Raw genomic sequence first — 22,345 nt, 5'->3', positions numbered from 1 at the left:
TTGTTGGAGCAACAGCTCTAATAGTGCTTGAATAACAACACTGTGAGATGTCATTAGATTTACAGCTCCATTTAACAGCAGTAACTAATACCACTGGGTTAATAGCACTATTTAATATCACTGATTAAAATCACTAATTAAAAGTACTGGAGGAACAATGGGTACAATCATCCGACCTTGTCCCGCCCGTCGTTCGGCGAGGTGGTACAATTAGATGAGAGGTAACAAATCAGAAACGCACCTGGTTTCTCACCTCCCCGATCGTAACAGTCCTGTTTTGCTGGTGAAATTAGCTTCAAGCCCTGATTTCAATATCAATGACATGATTTACATGTTATGAGTGAGTCCTGGATGCTATCGTCTGGGCTCACATGCACTTACCCCCTCACCGCTCAAGCTTCTCACCTGCGAGAATTACAGCTGGTCTCCAGATGTGATGCCCTCGTCAGAGGGATCGGTGTCCATTGAGGCCTCCAGGTGGTCAGGATCAACACAGGGCAATGCCCATGGGGCACCTTGGCACTGTCCAACTGGCACTCTGACACTGCCCACCCGGCATCCTAACTGTGCCAGGAGCACTGCCAAGGGGCCGGGGACTGAGTGGGGTGGCTTCTGAATGGGGTGGGGCTTTGACGGGGGCAGGGAAGGAGAACTCTGCAGAGCTGGGGTGACTGGGGAGGGAGAGAACTCCGCAGACAGGGTTGGGGTGATCAGAGAAAGAAGGGGAACTCTGCAGTGATGGTGATCACCCTTGGGGTGATCCCTCTGATCACCCCAAGGGAAGGAGAACTGTACAGGCGGGGATGGTCAGGGAGGAAGGGAGTCTGCAGTGGTGGTGATAGGGAAGGGAAGGGAACTCTGCAGGGTGATGATCAGGGAGGGCAGGAATTCTGCAGGGTGATGATCAGAGCGGGCGAGAGCTCTGCAGATGGGGGGGGGGGGGGGGTGTGTGATTGGGGAAGGAAGGTGAGCTCTGCAGCTGTGAGTGATCAGGGAGGGAGGGAGCTCTGTAGACAGGAGGGGAGGCGATTGGGGAGGGAAGGGGAACTCTACAGATGGGGTGATTGGCGGTGGAGTGGTGTTGTATGTGGGGTGGGTGGGGGACGGTAAAACAGCACAGGGGGCAATCAACGACGAGGGGTAGACTGGCATGGGGGAGGAGGGTTAATCCGGTGGGCTCAGGGGGCCTGATGTCCATGGTGCAGGTAGGGGGATGGTGGCAGAAGATTTCCCAGTACATTGGGGGAATGGGGCACTTGCGCAATGGTTCCCTTAATGATCAACAGCTGGCTTCCCTGACGAGCTCAGGCTCTGCCCTCCACCACCCCCCACCACCCCCCTCCAACTTCCCCTCCCCCTTTTCTGGTGAGAATCCCATCCTGGCACTCTTTTTGCACAAACTGCCATAAGATTGTGACTCGCAGCTTGCCAAAAAAAACGGCGCAGTTCTCTCCCATTTTCTTGCTCATTCTCATTTGAATGGTGTTTCAGTAAAATCACGCGCAATGCTATTTAATATGATTGGATTAGCAGCACCAATTAATATCACTGGATTATCAGTAGTTATTAATACTGTTCAATTCCAAGCTCTCACTAATATTGCTTGATTAACAGCAATAGTTAATATCACTGGATCTACAGCTCTATATATCATTGGATTAACAGAACTATCATTATTATCACTGGGTTGTCAGCACACTTATTATCACTGGATTAACAAAACTATCTAATTAATATCACTGGATTAACAGTTTTAACTGATACTGCTGAATTACCAGCTCTAATTAATTGGTTTAACATCACTATTTAATACCACTGGATTAACTGGATATAGTTGGAATAATTATTAGCAACAGGAGATTAGTATCATTAATAAACATCACTGGATTAACCGTATTATTTAATGTGGTTTAATTAAAATCACTAGATAAAAAGAAGTGTTCCAGACTCTATCACTGTTGGTCTTTTGGGGTGGTTCCGTGCATAGATCACTTGGTTGGAAACTCCAGATATTACTTCTCGAATAATCTGATTTTTTTGTGGAACAGCTCCAGATGTTACTGCACAACCAAAGCTTTAGCATCCGAGAGCAACAATTTGGAAAAGCAGTGAACCATCAACAATTCAATACTGAAAAACAAACTGGATGACAATTTAACAGGAATGGAGTTACAATCAGACTGGCCACGATCTTATTGAATGGTGAAGCAGGCTGGAGGGCCGAGTGGCCTACTCCTGCTCCTAATTCATATGTATGTTTGTTCATATGAAAAAAACACAAAGATGCACATTAATTATTCCAATCTTTGCATCGTACATCAGAGAGAAAAAAAAAGATGTCCATGAAATGGAAATTTCCGCACAACGCAATAAGATGCTGTCATTCAATCAGCAACAACACAAACAATATTAATGTATGGTTTATATAAAGAATGCTTAATCAACTATTTCTGAAGTGTAGTCACTGCTATGAAAGCAAATGAGCCAACTGATTTGATCAGAGCAAACCCCCAACATCACCAGTGAGATAAATGGCCAGTTAACCTGTTTTTGGAGGTGTTAAATAAGGAATTAATTGCATCTAATGGTCCATGCCCCTTTTCAAATGGTTTTATGAGATTCTGGTCAAAAAACTCTCAAAGAAAACGGCAGTGCTAAATTCAGAAATGATTGGTGTTTATATAATTTTTCAGAAGATCTACGATTATAACAATGAACTCGGCAACATTCGCTTGTTCTTTTTCTTGCCAGGTATCATAGAATCTCTACAGTCAGACAGAAGAGGCCATTCTGTATATCGAGTCTGCACCAACTCTCTGACAGAGTATTGTCCCAGGTCCTTGCCCCTGCCCTATCCCTGTAACCCCACACATTTAATCCCCCTAACCTATCTTTGCACACTAAGGGGCAATTTAGCATGGCCAATCCACCTAACCTGCACATCCTTGGACTGTGGGAGGAAACTGGAGCATCGGAGGGAATCCATGCAGACATGGGGAGAATGTGCAAACTCCACACAATGACCCAAAGCTAGAATTGAACACGGGTCCCTGGGGCTATGTCACTGTGCCACCTAAGTAGGTTGACTAACAAACTACCAACAAGTACAGCAGTGAGGGATGCTTGGCAAACAGAAGGAATCTTTAACCTACCTGGAACAGTTATGTTTCCTGCAGTTGGATGGTCCATTTCTAAAATTAGGTCATTATGTATTACCTAGGAAAAGAAATAATAAATGTGGGTTTAGTTCACAGTATGTCTATGTTTTAAATCAAATTGTGAATTCATGATTAGTATTATAAAGAATTACTCTGCGAATATATGGCCTTGCTTTGGATTCTATGATCCTGTGGGACAGACCAATAGCATCATTGCTTGATTGTCTATCCTCTATCTCTGCAAGCACAGCTCCCCACAAGGAACACATGGACTGTGGAAAATCTCCACAGAGACTGAAAGATTAAGAGCCAAATTCTCCTGTTTGGAAGCTAAGTGCCCACACCGGCGGGAGATTGAGAGTGTTTCCTGCTGGCACTGGCAGCGTCTTGTCAGGTGGGATTCACCTACCCGAAAGATGCTATTAAGCTAATTTCAAGCAACCCTCCAGCTAGCCCCACTGTTCTGAGACCGAGCCCCCCTTTTAAAGGGTGGCCCGATCTCCGTGCTTGGAGACAGCCCCGCCCCCCAAAAAAATGAAACAGTGCCCCTCTCACTGACCAAGGGAGCACCACCAACCCCTCATCAAAGAGTGGCAACCTCCACCCACACCCACCCTCCACACCATACAGGCATGGGGGTGACCTGACTCAACTTCTCAGACCATCCCCACTCATTTCTTCAAAATTTGATTTCTTCAAAATGATTGTGGTTTGCAAAATAGGAAGTGAAGCCGCAGACTGTCAATCAGGCTTAGACTCTGTCAACATTGCGGTCTCAATGGGGTACTTGAGATCCATTCAGGCGCGAAGAGAAATGAACATAAACATAAGGGGAGGCGATGGCCTCGTGGTATAATTGCGAGACAATTAATTCAGAAACTCGACTAATGTTCCGGGGACCTGGGTTCGAATCTCGCTACACAGATGGTGCAATTTCAATTCAATAAAAAATATCTGGAATTAAGTATCTGCTGATGACCATAAAATCATCATTGATTGTTGGAAAAACCCATCTGGTTCACTGATGTCCTTTAGGGAAGGAAATCTGCTGTCCTTACCTGGTCTGGCCTACATGTGACTCCAGAGCCACGGCAATGTAGTTGACTCAATTGCCATCCAAGGGCAACTAGGGATGGGCAATAAATGCTGGCCAGCCAATGACGTCCATGCCCACAAATGAATAAAACACAGGTGGCTGGAGCAAAAATCCATTGAACTGTCAGTGGAATCTTTTTCAAGGCACTGCACACTGAATCTGTTAGAGATCAAAGGGATTGGAGAGGGTTTCAAAGATTTCAGCTTGCTAGAAAGCCTCAGCTTCTTCAAGTCAAAGCTGTGTGCATAGTTGTGCCAACTGGAAATCGCCAACCCCTCCCCCGAAGGTGAAATTGACATCATTTTCTCTCTGTCAGAGGACCTCAAAGGGGTCTGCTTTCACCTGCAGCTTTTGACAGGGAGAAAGGAAAATCTACTGCAGAATGTAGGGATTCTATGATAATGGAGGACTGCAGTGAATTAAAATCCTGCCAGGTGACCAGGGGGAATGGAGGCTAAAATTATCTTGCCACTTCAGAATTTTCACAGCTGACAGGTAGGAATACAGATGTTGATCACAAGGCTGCCTGAAATCACCATGTCAGGGGTGATCTTCACATCTGCCAGGGATAGGAGGGGCAGTCCAGCCACGACACTCCCATCCCGGTGGAGAAGTCAATCCCTTGCCCCAGCCTGAGCTACGCAACCCCCTAGATCCTTCTTCTGCAGTTTGGCAGCAGCAGAGGAGCAAACAATCACGGAACCTACCCACTTGTCGCCCCTTGGAATCCAAGGCACCAGGCCAGGATGTCAGTGCCAGGGTGCAGTGCACTGTTGGCACTGCCAAGGCTAGTGGCCTGAAGGGAGGCTGAGTGGGAGTATGTGCAGGAAGTGAGGGTAGAGGGAGGTCGGGTTGGGTCACCTTCATGCCTGTCTGGAGTGTGTGTGTGTGTGTGTGTGAAGGATTGGTGGTGCTCCCCTGGACTCTTAGGGACCAGCACGCCATGTCCTCACTTGTGGGTAGCACATGTAAAACCCACCCGGTGCCATTCCTGCTGGGGTGCTGGGTGAAAGGCGGGAGGCTGGTGAATAGCCTGTCAAACTCACTAATGATATTCAAATGAGCAAGTTTGTATAATTATTCCGTTGCCACCCACTCTGGGTGGGAATCTGATCGGGGCTGGTGTGGTGGTTTGGCTGAATCCCGAGAAACCTCACGCTTGCCCGGATTCCTGATTTTTGGCCGATGACACATTCACCAGGGCTTTGGGATTCCCGCCAGCCAAGTGAAGAGGTCGGAGAATCGGGCACTAACTGACATGTCAGAAGTCTAAGGTATCACCTACTAATGTTATCTAAAATGCCACTTCTGTAGTTCTGAACTGTTGACAATCAATGGTAGCTGAACTACAGCAGTCCTGCATTAAAAATAAAGCATAAAAATAAAAATTCAAGAATATTGCATTCTTTGCACACTCTTCAAGTGGACATTTTGTCACAATTTTCAGGATCAAAAATATTCCACCAACATTTACTGACTGAATTTTCAGATTTAGAAAGCAGTAATGTACTGTACTCCTACATGCATTCCAGGCACTTATTTCCTAGGCCAGTTTATTACCACATTAATTCATTTATGAGCTCCTCCATGAATGGCAGTATTCAGTTGTTTTATAGCAGCATACATGTTAGATTGATGAAGGGTATGTGGTCTCTATTCATGATCACCACTCCATATTATTAATGTCCACAGGCTTGTTCCCCAGAGTATTTGCTAAACTATATAAATGCTTGCCAGAAACTGAAAAAGGCAATGTGGAGTGGAGAGGTTGCATTAGATCCTAAATCCGACATCCCTGCAGGAATCAGTGTTTCTGTAAAGGAATACTTCTTCATATAAAATAGTTTAACTAGAAGAGAAAAGACCCTAATAACCTAAATTGCAGTTATTTTACTTCACATTTCTCCTTTCCCCCCTCCTTCCTTATCTGTTCAACTCTCATACATACAGGGGACATTTTAACCCACAAAAAGTTGGATTTAGGTTGGTTGGGAGATTAGAATCTTAAAAAACAGATTCCCAACCGAAACCTGCCTCTAACCCACCCACACCGGCTTTAACTGAGGCGGGAAGGTGGGTGGGAACACTGGAACACTCAGAAGTGAGTTGGCAGTTTAAATACAATAATGCGGCTGCAAGCCTCATTGTTATTCAGCTTTTCAACTTCACTGTGGTTGGCGGAGTTTCCGGAGTCTCAGAAAATGCAGTAGTTCCATCCAGGTGAAGCCTTATCCACGAGAAGAGTGTCTTTAAAAACCCACTGCCTGGCTCTAGCAAGGCTGCTTGAACAACCCTCGATCAGGCAGATTTCCAACTCCAACCCTGCAGTCTCCTATCCCTTCAGCCCCTAATCCATCCTCAGGCCACCAAAATGCTCCTCCCCACTCGGGTTAACACCCACCCCTCCTTCCTCACCCAGGTCTCTTATGCCCTCAGCCTGCCCAACCCTGTCATGAAGTCGCCAATTCCTTCCTGTTGTTCCAGGATTACAGAATCAGGGGTTGCGCTGGAATTGACCCTTTCACTTCCCCACAAACTGTTTCTCTCTCCACAGAGGCTGCCAGATCTGCTGAGTGGTTCCAGCATTTTCTGTTTATATTTCCGATTTCCAGCATCTGTGGTATTTTAGTTTCAAATGACTTTTGAAGTCATTCTGGATTTGTAAGAGCCAATTTGCATCGAGCAAAATCTCACAAACAGCACTGAACTAATTAATCAGTTCACCTATTTCAAAGGTGTCGCTTCAGGGAGAAGTGTTCATCAGGATAACTGCACCCTTGGGAAACATGGGACTGCTCTGCATGTCAATAAATTGAGTTTATATAGTTAGTAACAGTGATGGTAATAGTATGAAACTTCTGCAGCCAATCATCTCAGGATGCGGCTGCAGACGTTCCTTGGAGGTAGTGTCCTAAACTGAACCATTTTCAATGATCTTTCTTCCATCATAGGGTAGTCTTAAGGGCTGTTTGCTGAATACACAGTATTCAGTATCATTCACGACTTCTTGGGTACTGAAGCAGACCCTGCTCACATACGGCAAGATCTGGAAAACATTCAGGCTTGGGCTTTTAAATAATAAATAACAGTCATGTCACACAAGTGCAGTCAATGAGCATCTCCAACAGGAAAGAATCAACTATCCCGCTTGGCCATCGGTGAATCCCCAGCATCAACATCTAGGGCTGCTATTGACCAGAAACTGAACTGGTCATTAGACTGAGAATTCTGCTGAGAGTAACTCACCTCCTGACTCTCCAACGTCTGTTCACCATCTACAAGGCACAGGTCAGGAGTGTTCTTGAATACTCCACTTGACTGGATGAATGCAGCTGCACAACATCCTAGAAACTCAACACTATCTAGGACAAAGCAGCCCACAACTTTAAATATCACCCCCTCCATCACTGGTGTACAGTGACAGCAGTATCTACTACAACATGAAATGTAACAACTCACTAAACCTCCTTCGATAGCACCTTTCAACCTCTACCAGCTAGAAGGACAAAGGCAACAGATGCATGGGAACACCACCACCAGCAAGTTCCCCTCCAAGCCACCTACCATCCTGATTTGGAAATATATTGCTGTTCCTTTACTGTCATTGAATTAAAATCCTGGAACTCCCTTTGTAACAGCACTGTATGTGCACCTACACCAGATGGACTGCAGCAGTTCTCGAAGACAGCCCACCACCACCTTCTGGCATCACCAAGAACATTTTGGATGAGAGTATGTCCCTGCCTTATTGCCTCTTCTTAACTTCACCCTCATCCTGCTCTCTGACTTGAATTTTAAACTACAGCTGGGATGTCCATGGACCTCTTACTTTCCCTCACCAACCTTCCCTCAATGCCCTTGTCTTAAATATTTTTGCTTTCAACTGCCCAGAAGCTCACAATCAATCAATCATGATAGGTGAGAGCTACACCAGAGCTCAGATGAAGAAGCACCATCACTTGATCAGGCAGTCAAAGCCACCAACTCAGATAGTGGCATTGCATGAACTTTAGTTGGTAGTATAGAGTTGGCATCAGCACATGGTTACTTACGAGACATAAGTGGGCTGCAGCTAGGCCAGGGGAAAGGACAGTTTGTGTGCTAGTTCCCCAGAGGGTGAGGTCACAGACAAGTTCTGCTGCAGAGGACTTGGATGAGGACTTTGATGTGTCAATGTAAAGGAGGGTGTTGAAGGGCATACAAACCAAGATATTTCATGCATTGGACAAGTCTGCCACAGACCCTCTTGTTACTCTGAAAGAGGAGTTCAACTCTGGCTGGGCTACATTTAGATAAGCAAGCAACACAAAGGTTTTGCATGCTGCTTGACTCAATAGGACCAGGAGCAGGGTAATCGTGCGTGGAATCCCCAAACCCAGTATTGGGTCTAATTCAATTTTATCCATAGTGCATAGGACAAGCACTACATATAGCCCTTACAACTATTTAGACATTCAGCATTCAATAGTTTCGATGATCACGTGTCATTCGTCTTTGTAATCGATGCTCTGCTTAAAGTTAGTAAATTTTATCAAACATTTCTAATGCAAACTTTCCTACTGAATATCTATAAGCTCATTCATCACTCAAAGAGGTAGATAATTAACTTTGTTCAATAGTGTAAAATGGTCTGTCAACTCTTTATCAATCATTTTAAAATGATAACGGGTTGACAGCCCATTTCACATCTCCCCCTTTTTACACAAAGTCAAGATCTATCCCAGTAACTCCAAATATATCAGTTTACATTTGTCTGGTATTCCAGCTAAAATAGCCCTGTTGGCAAGGCAAACTGTAGTTGTGTGTATATCTTTAGATAGAATGTAAAAAATAGGCAAACTAGATGAAAGGACACCGTGACCAGTGTTTAGCATAGGCCTCCAATTACACAGTATTAACCATTTATATGGCACCATCCTCATTGTGGTTCCCACTGGCTGTAATCAGCCAGCTCTCTGATACTAAATAAATGCCATTTGATGGAATTAGTGTACATTTATGTCAAAGCCAAATACATAAATTACAGATCCTGTCTAGGATTTTAGGTATCACAGGCTAGTTAGTCAAGTAGGCACACCAAATGTTTTTTGAACGTACTGACTGAAGTTGATTGAAGAGATTTAACTATACTATTACACACTTTAGAGACTGCAGGCACAGCATGTGGTTGTAGGCATGATTTCAACACAAATTTGTTCTGATATATGATGCCATGTGTTATTAGTTCACAATAAAACTGGGAAGAGGTGGATTTTTGAACTAGCCTTTAGCACTATGGTAATGAATTGACAATCAAAAACAAAGTCCAACTCTGACCTGCTCTTAGTGAGTCAGAAGGTGCTGCAGACTGAAACCATCATAATTTGAATGCTGTTTCAATCAAGATTAGTGAGACTGTGTCAATCATTATGAGCTCACTGCAAGGGGGAAAAAGTCTTCTTTTGCTGTGGCATTTATGGTTTTAGGTAATCCACAGACAAACAAAAGAAGTTCTTTGAACAATTTGAGTAATTCAGCTTTAATGTGCAATTTGTAGGCTACAATTCCACCAGTCACATTTTCAAAGTTCCCATCAGCAAAGTTGTGCACTGCTTTCAATTTTGACACATTTTCTTGTATATTTGTTATAGAGTTGTTTGTTGTTGTTTCAAAGTTAACTTTAGGTTGACAGATTTGAAATACTTATTGCCTTTTGAAATTAAGAAAATAACTCAAGGAGGTGTGGCAAAAACCATCTAATTTTTTAAATATATAGTTTGATCTGCAAATCTGCCGATTGGAATTCTACCTTTCTCCCACCAGCAGGAGGCATGGTCATTCCTCTCCCTGCAGTGCATTCAAGACCCAGGAACATCACTGCTACCAGCAGAGTTACAAAGCTTCAGGAAGCTATGGTGATACCAATCCATGATGTGGAGATGCCGGCGTTGGACTGGGGTAAACACAGTAAGAAGTCTCACCACACCAGGTTAAAGTCCAAACAGGTTTATTTGTAGCAAACGCCACTAGCTTTCGGAACTGGCTGTTCCTTCGTCAGGTGGGTGGGAGTTCTTATCACAGTAAGAAGTTTAACAACACCAGGTTAAAGTCCAACAGGTTTATTTGGTAGCAAAAGCCACACTTTTGTGGCTACCAAATAAACTTGTTGGACTTTAACCTGGTGTTGTTAAACTTCTTACTGTGTTTACCCCAGTCCAACGCCGGCATCTCCACATCGTTCTTATCACAAACAGGGCATACAAAGACACAAACTCAATTTACATGAATAATGATTGGAATGTGAGTCTTTACAGCTAATCAAGTCTTAAAGGTACAGACTGTTTGTGATCAGAATTCCCACCCACCTGACGAAGGAACAGCCAGTGGCGTTTGCTACAAATAAACCTGTTGGACTTTAACCTGGTTTTGTGAGACTTCTTACTGTGGATACCAATCCACCCATATACTCACAGAGCCATGATGAGAAGCTAAAGTTGCAATGTTTCTAATGAAGAAGCTCCACCCAAAGCATTAATCTGTTTTTTCCTCTTTCAGATGCTGCCTGGTCGGTTGTGCATTCCTGTTTATATAAATGCTGTAAACTAGATTGCTCTAAAGTTCAATTCATGTTTCAGTGATATTTGTGAGTAAGCTAAAAGCCTGGGGAACAATTTCCTTTTCAACTGCTTTTAAAATGTTCATTGTTCTTTTAAAAATCTGAACCAACACACGCAAAACATTCACATACGTAAAAGAGCCGGAGAATGCCAACTCATTGTGTACAAAGGATTAGGCGCTAATACACAGGAAGGTCATGGCCAGATTGCCTCATTTTTGATAAGTTCTGTGGGGAGCATGTCGAATTCTGAATTCCACCTTAAGGTACATCAGCTGGTTTTCTCCCCTAATAACAGAAATAGTTTTATTGATATTTTCCAGCATCTACAAAGCACAATATTATCTTTCTGCAAATGAGTTACATGGTTGTGGGGTCTGTGTGCAGTGTCCGGATAGCTCTAACCATTCCTGGACAGTCGGTTGCACAGTACCAGGTCAGTATTATCATGCATGACCAGAAAATCTAGCTCTCTTCCAAACCCATTTCTTCACATCACACTGTAAACAAAACGATGCAGTATAACCAAATCACTTCCAATCATGGTTCAGAACAATAGACTTTTATTTCATTCTTTTATTTAATTATCAACAACTTGGAATCTAGACTCTTCCGAACTGGGCTGGACAGGAGCCAGGGATTCTGGAAGATGAGCTGGAAGGAGGCGTGTGGAGGGAGGGTGGGGTTGGTGACATGATCAAAGGGTGGGAGAGCAATATTGGGGTAGGCGCGGGAAGGGGATGTCGGGGGTGCTGCAGGACAGGAGGGTGAACATTGTTGAAGATATGGGGAGTTGAGCATTCTCGGGGGGGGGGGGGGGTTGGGTGTCGAAGGGGAGAAGTGGGGAGGATGTTTTTTAGGCTTTTTGTTCACAGCTTCCGCTGTTAATGTCCAATACTGAGATTTGCAGCGGGTGAAGGATTGGGCAAATTTTCATTTCAGTATCAAGCTTCTGAGATCAGTGTCGGAGACATTCTCAAAGGGGCTCAGGTGGCATAGTTCTATCAATCGGTGTTGACATTTCCTGGGTCAATACCGCAAATATACAGAGGATTTCCGCTGGATCTCAAAGTGCCACAGTAGTGAATGATTCAACAGTTGCTATCAGAAGATTCTGTCCTTTATTTATTGTGCATTTTCAACAGAATACATGAGACAGAAATGAAGCAGTTCCATCTTGTTTTAGCTTGTTAGAGCTTCCTTTAATTCAGTCACGAAGCTTAAGCTTAACTCAATACAAATGTTGCAAGTTTCCTTGGTTGTTTGCAAAGCTTGAGGGAGGAAACAAACTCCCTTTGAACAAACAAAAAAAGTGTGACATGTGCCATATTAGACATTGAGTTATCTTCAGATGTGGTCAACAGTTATTCAAATCCAGGAAGTCCCAAAACTAGCCCAGAAACGGTTTCCAGGGGCATTTAAGCAGCTGCAGGTGTCCAAGTCGAAAAGGGTCAGTTTGGGATTTCTGAGGGATACAGAGACTAGCAAAACTCTCATTAAAAAATAAAGAAAACTCTGCACAAAAAATGAGTTACAGAATATGAGTTCAAGATTTTGATTGCAACAATTTACATATATTGTGCTCAAATGACTCTGGGGAGGGAAAATCAGGTGCTTTGCCCCTCAGACATGACATTTTTCATGTGGGGGAATGAAAATTTCCGAAGTGCCTGAAAAGTGCGGTCTGATCGAGCTGCCAGAGTCAGTGGGAATTGCTCCGATTTTCACGCCAAAAATGACTGTCATTTTTTTTCAGACACTTCCACCCAGAATGTCTATATCGAGGATTATTACTTCATATCCTTTGTCATTTTATTTTAAACAATCCTCACTTTCAAACTTTTCAGTCCCTCTGCATGCTTTCAATCCTTTGCATTACTGCAACTGGCTGTTTTGCAGCTCACTTTAATAAGTTTTTACCTGGTGCATTCTATAGGTATTGTCCTATGACTACCATCTCCCTGTGGCTTATTGTATCCTGTGGTTTCTTGGCTCCCAGGGTAGCATGATGGCACAGTGGTTGGCACAGCTGCCTCTGCGCCAAGGATCTGGGTTCAATTTCAGCCTTGGGTTGTGTGGGTTTGCACTTGTCTGTGTGGGTTTTCTCCTGGTGCTCCGGTTTCCTCCCAGTCCAAAGATGTACAGGTTAGGTGGATTGGGCATGGTATATTGCCCCTTAGTGTCCCAAAATGTGTAGGTTAGGGGGATTAGCGGAGTAAATACATGAGGTTATGGAGGTAGGGCCTGGGTAAGATGTTCTGTCGGAGAGTTATTTATGTACTCACTGGACCAAATGGCCTCCTTCTGCAGTGTAGATATTCTGTGAATCTTCCTCCTCCTTTATAATTGCTGTCCTTCTACAAGAACAACCAGTGCCTGATATAAAACAATTCGCGTAACTTCCTGAATAGCTTCTTTAGTTTTCTCAATTCTCACAACTATTTCTCTCAATCTTGACCCATTCACTATGGTTTCCCTCAGCATTTGCCTCTTTACCTTGTTAACCTGACAGCCGTTCATGCTAAGCCCTGCTCCAATACCACTGATACCCTCAAAGTACCTTGTTGCAATTATCTCAGGGCTCTGGAACCATTCATTTGTCCCTGTTAATTGTCTTGCATTCACTTTCTCATGTTAATTCACGTGCCTTCCTCTTCAAAGCCACACTTATTTTGTTCAACTTGCTGATGAATAGACATGAAATTTCATCTCCCATTTATTATAATTCACTTTACTTTGTCTAAGTATTCCACAGAAATGCACAACTTATGGCCACCGCCTTATCCTCCCAATCACATAAATATTGGAGATCAAAAAAGGGACTCCTCCCTTCTGCAACAATTTGCATCCAAGAATTTTAAATTGTTACTTATGCTCAGTCTTGCTGTCTCCTGTCCTGTCTGGATTCATTCTTCCCTGCGCCATACACTTATTCATTCTCTCACCTCAGTCTTGTTTACCCATAGGCAGTTATCTGGCAGAAGGGATCAGCCACCCATTCTAGTACCCGTCCTATTTTCATCCCATTAGTTTCAACAGAACAAGGCAGAGTGTCAGCCTGGGTCTTGTACTGAAGTCTCTGGAATAGGCCTTGAATCCAGGACCTCCTGACTCAGAGAATTGAGGGTTACCATAACCGTGCCATGGCAGAACTATACAGAAGTGGCAGAAATGGCCGTTTCCACGATTTCTATCAATCTGTTGAGGTCACAGCAGAAGATCGGGAAACCTCTAGGGGAAATACCATCTGTGATATTTATTTTCCGTGAAATGAATCCTAGTTTCATGCAAATTCGCTTCACTTTCATTTAAGTATCTGTACCAAATCACAATAACTTGCATTTTATAGCACTTTTAGCAGGTGGTTCTGACATGGAATTTGAAATAAATGGATGCAAAATCAAGGCTTGCACGCCCACAATTTCCCATGCCATGCTTCTTGTGAGCAGCTCTAGATTGCAAAATTGCTCCATTACTATAATAACCTGTCCTAAATTGCCTCAGAGACAATAAAAATCAAGACTAAGAAATGTTGTGCTGAAAGGGTCAAGAAAGTGACTGAGGGCATGTCCAAGATGGCCAGTTATAAGGTGGCTTTAGAAGGGTGAAAGGTTGCAAAGCGGAGGATTTAAGGAGAGTGTTCCAGAGTGAGGGACTGAGGTGGATGAAGACTCTCCCACTGATGGCAGAGTATTAAGTGAGGTGATCTGAAAGAGTCCAGAGTTGGACTAGTGAAGAAAGCCTGCCTGAAATATAGGATTGAAGGAGGATGTAGAAGTCAGAGAGGTGAGAACATGTAGATGGGACATGGATTGCAAAATGTGAGGAAAAGAGAGACAATGAGGGTTCGTAAGCACAGTGATGATAGGGGATAGGATGCAGGCAACCAAACTTCAGGCACATTGCAATTTGCGAAGCTTGTTTTTTAATGGGTGAACTCATCAAACATCTAATATTCTACCAAGATTTGGTCAAATTAGCACTTTGAATCATTTTCCCAGCCATCAGATCTAATCAGCATGAAATATTAAGAGGGTTTACCAAAAACCTTGTAAAATACATTATAATCTTTGAGACAATTTGGAGCATTTAGCAACAATTTGGAACAATTTTCACTGGCTTACTGCCTCGTTCATACCGAAAAAGCAGACTTTTTAAAATAAAAGTACTTCCCCCTGGCCACCTGAGCTGATTTACTCACAATGCATGGCCAGCGATATTGCCTGCAAGACCCAGGAGCCTTCTTTCTGTAAATATTTCATTCAGGGTTCTGCACTAATTGTAGGACCTCAGTGTAACTTTTCTGTACCAATGGGCTGGGGTTAGATGTGGTGGGTGGGTGGGGGGATGCTCCCGGGCACAGACCACCATATGTTATTAGATGTACAGTCACTGGACACATTCTGAAAATTGGCTCCATGTCTCTGCAGATCACAATTTGTACTTCAAACTCTCCATCTTCAAGTGCACTGCCTTGAGACTAATCAGACTCAGTTCTATTTTAGTAGCTAAAATCTGATATAATAACCTTTGAAAATGGTTTTCTTTCTGAAATTGCTAGCTATGATTAGAAAACCGTAAAGCAGAGTCCAAAGCCATCTATAAATATAAATAATTACACACGTGGGATTTTTCCCCTGGGGACAGCTAAAATTATTTACTGCCGTGAGTGAGTGTTTGATTGGCTACAGTGTGCCCATAATTTAAGTAGACCAATTATTCAAACATTATCTTAGGAAGCTTGTAATCGTTAAGAGATGCTGAGAGACTTTGTATTCTAGTAAGTTCTTTACACGAGCAAAATGTTCAAACAAACCCTCAGATGCAGAATGTGATCATTAATAAAATATATAGTTCCACTGGACTATTTCTGAAGGTGGGGTCCATTTTTTCTTCTTCATGCACATAACAGCAAAGCCTGCTGGGCTGTCCTGGGACTGATCTGTTTGAATTGGAGACATAGGAAAAAGACAGGCAGGAAAAGGCAAGCTGGCTCATTAAGTCTGCTGCACAGAGCACCATGCCCGGAACATCATCACGAACATCCTCATACCATGCCCCACAACCATGTAATGGCCTGGTAGCTGTAAGAAACAACAAAACCTAGGACCAATGAGCGTAAATAATCCAGAAAGTTCCTCTCTGATCCCCTTAGGCAACTGAAGCCAGCCCAGATTACATTGACCACGTATGTGTGAACTGTTACATTTATATGACATAATTTCAGCCCCAGCCAAGAACCAATCTTTTGAAGGCTTGTAGGGAGACAGCATGCACTGGAATACATTCCAGGTGGAGACTACTTTCTGGGAAAAGAAGAGCTGTCCAACATTTATCCTAGCCCTTCTTTTACACACCTTTTTTATGACTATCATCCGGTGGCTCTGTGATCCATCATTATGAAGTGCTTCGAAAGGTTAGTCATGGCACAAATCAATTTCAGCCCCCCAGATTGCCTGGATCCACTACAGTTCACCTACCACCGCAACAGGTCCACAGCAGACGCCATTTCCTGGCCCTGCACTCAACCCTGGAACACCTAGATAACAAAGACACCTATGTCAGACTGCTATTTATCAACTACAGCTCAGCCTTCAACACCGCTATTCCTACGAAACACATCTTCAAACTCCGTGGCCTGGCGCTCGGCTCCTTTCTCTGCAACTGCATCCTGAACTTCCTAACCCACAGACCACAATCAGTAAGGATAAGCAACACTTCCTTCACATTATCCTCAACACCGGTGCCCCACAAGGCTGCGTCCTCAGCACCTTATTATACTCCTTATACACCTATAACTGCGTGGCCAAATTTGTCTCCAACTCGATTGTCCAGTTTGCTGATGACATCATTGTAGTGGGTCGGATCTCAAATAATGACGAGATGGAGTGCAGGAATAAGATGGAGAATCTGGTGAACAGTGCGATGACAATAATCTCTCCCTTGATGTCAACAAAACAAATTCAGGAAGTGTAGTGGAGGACAGGCTCCTCACTATGCCAATGGGGACGAAGTAGAAATGATCGAGAGCTTGAAGTTTTTAGGTGTCCAGATCACCAACAACCTGTTCTGGTCCTTCTATGCCGACACTATAGTTAAGAAAGCCCACCAATGCCTCTACTTTCTCGGAAAACTAAGGAAATTTGGCATGTCCGCTATGACTCTCACCAACCTTTACAGATGCATCATAGAAAGCATTCTTTCTGGTTGTATCACAGCTTGGTATGGCCAACATAATCAAGGACCCCATGCACCTCGGACATCTCTCTTCCACCTTCTTCCGTCAGGAAAAAGATACAAACGTCTGAGGACACATACCAACCGACTCAAGAACAGCTTTTTCCCTGCTGCCATCAGACTTTTGAATGGACCTACCTTATATTAAGTTGATCTTTCTTTACACCCTAGCTATGAATGTAACACTACATTCTGCACCCTCTCCTTTCCTTCTTTATGTCCGGTATGCTTTGTCTGTATAGCGTACAAGAAACAATACTTTTCACTGTAATACATGTGACAATAATAAATCAAATCAAAAGACAGTTTAAGTGTAAATGCTCAATCTCCATGTCCTTTCCAAATTGAAATAATCTATCAATAGGCACATAATTCCAACCCTCTATTTATTTTATAAATCTCCATCAGCTCACCTCTAAGTCTATATTGTAAATTAAACAGGAACTAGATATTTAAGTCAAACGAAGAGTAACGAAGGTTCTTTAAGCTAGGGATCATTCTTGTAGCCTTTTTAAAAATTCTTTCCCAGGCTATGGGCATCAGTGGCTAGACCAACATTGGTACCCATTGCTAACTGCCCTTGAGAAGATGGTGATGAGCTACCTTCTTGAACCAATGCAATCTATCTGGTGCAGGTACTCCCATAGTAGTTAGGAAGGAAATTCCAGGATTTTAATCCAGCAACAGTGAAGGAACAACATTATAGTTCCAAATCAGGATGGTATGAGGATTGGGAACTTGTAGATGGTGGTGTTCCCATGTGTCTGCTGTCCTTGTACTTCTAGGTGTTAGATGAGGAGTTTGGAAGATGCTGCTGAACAAGGCTTGATGAATCGCCTAGTGCATGTTATAAATGATACACGCTAAACAGTCTACGCAACTCAGGCCATTTTGCATTTGAAATTTTTGTTCACTAGATTTACAAGTTTGCATCTTATGAACCTGTAAGTTGGACAAGGCCTGTTATCTCATTGGTGGTTAAATCCTAAATCATAACATCAAGATCTGCTAGTCTCAGCAATATCAAGAAATCTGCAAATGAATGAAAGAGTGTGTGTGTGTGTGGGGAAGGGGGGGTGGGGGGGGGGGGGTGATATTAAACAGTAAATTAGTAAATTAGAGATGCATGCAATAAAGGGACATCTGTAATTAACTTTAATCTGCATATAGATTAGGCAAATTAAATTAGTCACACTACTGTAGAGAAAGGATTCCTGGCGTGTATACGGGATAGTTTTCTGGATCAATACATTGAGGAACCAATCAGAGCACACGCTATCCTAGACTGGATATTGTGTAAGGAGAAAGGAATAATTGGCAATCTAGTTGTGTGAGACCCCTTGGAGATGAGCGAACATAATATGGCAGAATTTTTCATCAAAGTGGAGAGTGATGTAATTGATTCTGAGACTAGGGTCCTGAATCTCAATAAAGGAAACAACGATGGCACCAGGCACAAGTTAGCTATTATGGATTAGGAAATGTTACTTAAAGGGCTGATGTTGGATAGGCAATGGCAAACATTCAAAGAGCACAAGGGTGAACTGCAACAATTGTTTATTCCTGTCTGGCGCAAAAGTAAAACAGGAAAGGCGGCCAAACCATAGCTTACAAGGGCAATTAGGAATGGAATTAGAAACAAGGGAGAGGAATACAAATTTGTCAGAAAAAACAACTGACCAGAGGATTGGGAACAATTTAGAATTCAGCAAAGGAGGACCAAGGGATTGATTAAGAAGGGGAAAGTAAGTACAGGAATAAGCTTGCAGGGAACATAAAAACAGACTGTAAAAGCTTCAATAGGTTTATGAAGAGAAAAAGATTGATGGAAGGACTAATTTAAATGCGGATTACAGGGTCAAAGGTAGGGTTCTGAAGACTGTGGAGGAACAGAGAGATCTTGGGGTCCATATCCACAGATCTCTAAAGGTTGCCACTCAAGTGGGTAGAGCTGTGAAGAAGGCCTATAGTGTGTTAGCTTTTATTAACAGGGGGTTGGAGTTTAAGAGCCGTGGGGTTATGCTGCAACTGTACAGGACCTTGGTGAGACCGCATTTGGAATATTGTGTGCAGTTCTGGTCACCTCACTATAAGAAGGATGTGGAAGCGCTGGAAGGAGTGCAGAGGAGATTTACCAGGATGCTGCCTGGTTTGGAGGGTAGGTCTTATGAGGAAAGGTTGAGGGAGCTAGGGCTGTTCTCTCTGGAGCGGAGGAGGCTGAGGGGAGACTTAATAGAGGTTTATAAAATGATGAAGGGGATAGATAGAGTGAACGTTCAAAGACTATTTCCTCGGGTGGATGGAGCTATTACAAGGGGGCATAACTATGGGGTTCGTGGTGGGAGATATAGGAAAGATATCAGAGGTAGGTTCTTTACGCAGAGAGTGGTTGGGGTGTGGAATGGACTGCCTGCAGTGATAGTGGAGTCAGACACTTTAGGAACATTTAAGCGGTTATTGGACAGGCACATGGAGCACACCAGGATGATAGGGAGTGGGATAGCTTGATCTTGGTTTCAGATAAAGCTCGGCACAACATCGTGGGCCGAAGGGCCTGTTCTGTGCTGTACTGTTCTATGTTCTATGAATGCAAACGCAGGTCCCTTACAGTCAGAAACAGGGGAATGTATAATGGGGAGCAAAGAAATGTTTGACCAAATCAACACATACTTTTGGTTCTGTATTCACAAAGGAGGACAAAAGACTTATAAAATTTTAATAGGAGTAGACAGAGTAGTTGCAAGGAGGATGTCCCTGCCCGTGAGGGAGTCCAGAACCAGGGGTCACAGTCTGAGGATTCTGGGTAGACCATTTAGGACGGAGATGAGGAGACATTTCTTCACCCAAAGAGTGGTGAGCCTGTGGAATTCATTACCAAAGGAAGTAGTTGATGCCAAAACATTGCATGTATTCAAGAGGCAGCTAGAGATAGCACTTGGGGTGAATGGGATCAAAGGTTATGGGGAGAAAGCAGGATTAGGCTATTGAGTTGGATGATCAGCCATGATCATGATGAATGGCAGAGCAGGTTCAAAGAGCCAAATGCTCCTATCTCTTGTATTTATATAACATACCAGAAATGTTGGGGAAAATAGGGTTTAGTGAGAGGGAGGAATTGAAGATCAGTATTAACAGAGAAATAATGTTGGGAAATTGAAGGGATTGAAGACCCAGGGCCTGATAATCTACATCCCACAGTACACTTAAGACCCTTGAAATAGTGGATGTATTTGTTGGTCATCTTCCAAGATTCTATAGACTCTGGAACAGTTCTTACAGATTGGAGGGTAGCTAATGTAACCCCACTTTTTAAAAAGGCAGGTAGAGAGAAAACAGGGAATTATAGACCAGTTGGGGAAAATTCTAGATTTACAAAAGGAAAATCATGCTTGACAAGCTGAGTGAGTGGGCAAATGAATAGCAGATGCAGTATAATGTGTATTAATGTGAGGTTATCTACTTTGGAAGCAAAAACAGGAATGCAGATTATTATCTGAATGGCAATAAATTGAGAGAGTAGAATGTGCAACAAGACTTGGGTGTTCTTGTACTCCAATCACTGAAGGTAAGCATGCAGGTGCAGTAGGTGGTAAAGAAAGCAAATGATATGTTGGCCTTCATAGAGACAGAGTTTGAGTACAGGAGCAGGGATGTCTTGCTGCAATTATACAGATCCATGGTGAGGCCACATCTGGAATATTTAGTGCAGTTTTGGTCTCTTTATCTGAGAAAGGATGTTTTTGCAGAGAATGTTTACTAGACTGATTCCTGGAATGGTGGGGTTGACGTATGAGGAACGATTAAGTCAGTTAGGATTATATTCGCTGGAATTCAGAAGAATGAGGGGTGGATCTCATAGAAATCTATAAAATTCCAACAGGACTAGACAGGATAGATGCAGGAAGGATTTTTCTGATGGTGGGGGAGTCCAGAGCCAGGTGTGATAGTCTAAGGATAAGGGATAAACCTTTTAGGACTGAGGTGAGGAGATATTTCTTCACCCAGACAGTGGTGAGCCTGTGGTATTCGCTATCACAATAAGCAGTTGAGGCCAAAGCAGTTCATGTTTATGTTTTCAAGAAAGAGCTAAATATAGCTCTTGGATTGAAAAGGATCAAAGGATATGGGGAAAGGTGGGATCAGGCTATTGAGTTGGATGATCAGCCATGATTATACTGAATGGTAGAGCAGGCTCGAAGGGCCAATTGGCTTACTGCTGCTCCTATTTTCTATGTTGCCGCTCAGCTAGCTAGCCTAGAGTACTGTTGGCCATGCTGAGCTGGTAAAGATTGAGATTGGCCTTCTAGGCATAGAATTGTTTTGGATCGTCCTTCTAGGCCATCAGCAGTCTCCCACAGTGAAAGTCAGCAGCCAACGGGTAGCACTGTTTAGAACTAGAAGTGTGAGGATAGGCAAGAGCACCTGCAAGGAAGGCAGTAAAGCAATAAACAATGCTTAATAGTTCATAGTGGTTTTTATAATTGTCTACGCAGAATAAGTGGCCCTCATAGAGTGAGCATGCCAGAAGTAGCTGGTGGCACAGGCCACAGTTGGTAAGTAGCGCAAGGCCTCTGCAGGTGATGCTACATGAACCAATTCTATATTCCAGTATATGGATCCATATATGCAGCTGTATGGTCAATGAGAATGAAGAAAAAGATGCCTGATTTTAAAGAATGTGAAAAGGAGGCATTGAGAGGAAAAAAGCAAACCGAAACCGTGAAATCCTGCCCGAGGTCAAAAGATCTTTCCATGCTCTGCCCCTCGCCCGTTCCAATTCCCGCGGCAGGCAGGGCGGTAAAATTCCGGCCTCAGGATCTGAATCAGAAGTCACATAACCCAAATACGAGAACGAATTATTGCTTGGAAGCATACAAGGGAGCAGACAGAAATCAGACAAGGATGAAAGAATGAGTTTACTTCCAGATTCTTTGTGAGCCTTCAAATGACCAATGGCCTAGTCCCTAAATTGAGAAGATCATGTCTTATAAAAACTAGATAAATTACCAAGTGCTATAGGCCTGGTCTGAGTGGTCTTCTGGATTGATTTCAATTAAAGGGGTTGGAGAGGAATTTCTCAATACTTTTTTTCCCCCCATGATTGACGTTAGCTATTGATTTTTGTCTTGAATATAAGGATAGATGTAGGGCGGGTTAGTGTGGGTGCTGCTGGGTGTGGGTTCCAACACAAGGTGCCAGGAATTACAGTTCTGTGGCTTGGCAAACAAGAAAGCTTAGCAGATGGCAAATTGACAGCCT

General features: G+C 43.3%; 1 protein-coding gene across 1 annotated transcript in view; it reads right to left on the bottom strand.

The window, feature by feature from the left end:
- sugct (succinyl-CoA:glutarate-CoA transferase) overlaps positions 1–22,345 on the bottom strand; it is a 481,778-nt gene that overhangs the window by 112,082 nt on the left and 347,351 nt on the right. Inside the window, exon 13 of the mRNA XM_078216553.1 lies at positions 3,153–3,216. Coding sequence (XP_078072679.1) covers positions 3,153–3,216 — 64 coding nt within the window. The remainder of the gene's footprint in view (positions 1–3,152; positions 3,217–22,345) is intronic.

This window comes from Mustelus asterias, chromosome 7 (assembly GCF_964213995.1).
Source record: "Mustelus asterias chromosome 7, sMusAst1.hap1.1, whole genome shotgun sequence".
In the NCBI taxonomy this organism is placed as follows: domain Eukaryota; kingdom Metazoa; phylum Chordata; class Chondrichthyes; order Carcharhiniformes; family Triakidae; genus Mustelus; species Mustelus asterias.
Note: the sequence above shows the minus strand (reverse complement) of the source record. Positions and strands in the feature narration are given on the sequence as shown.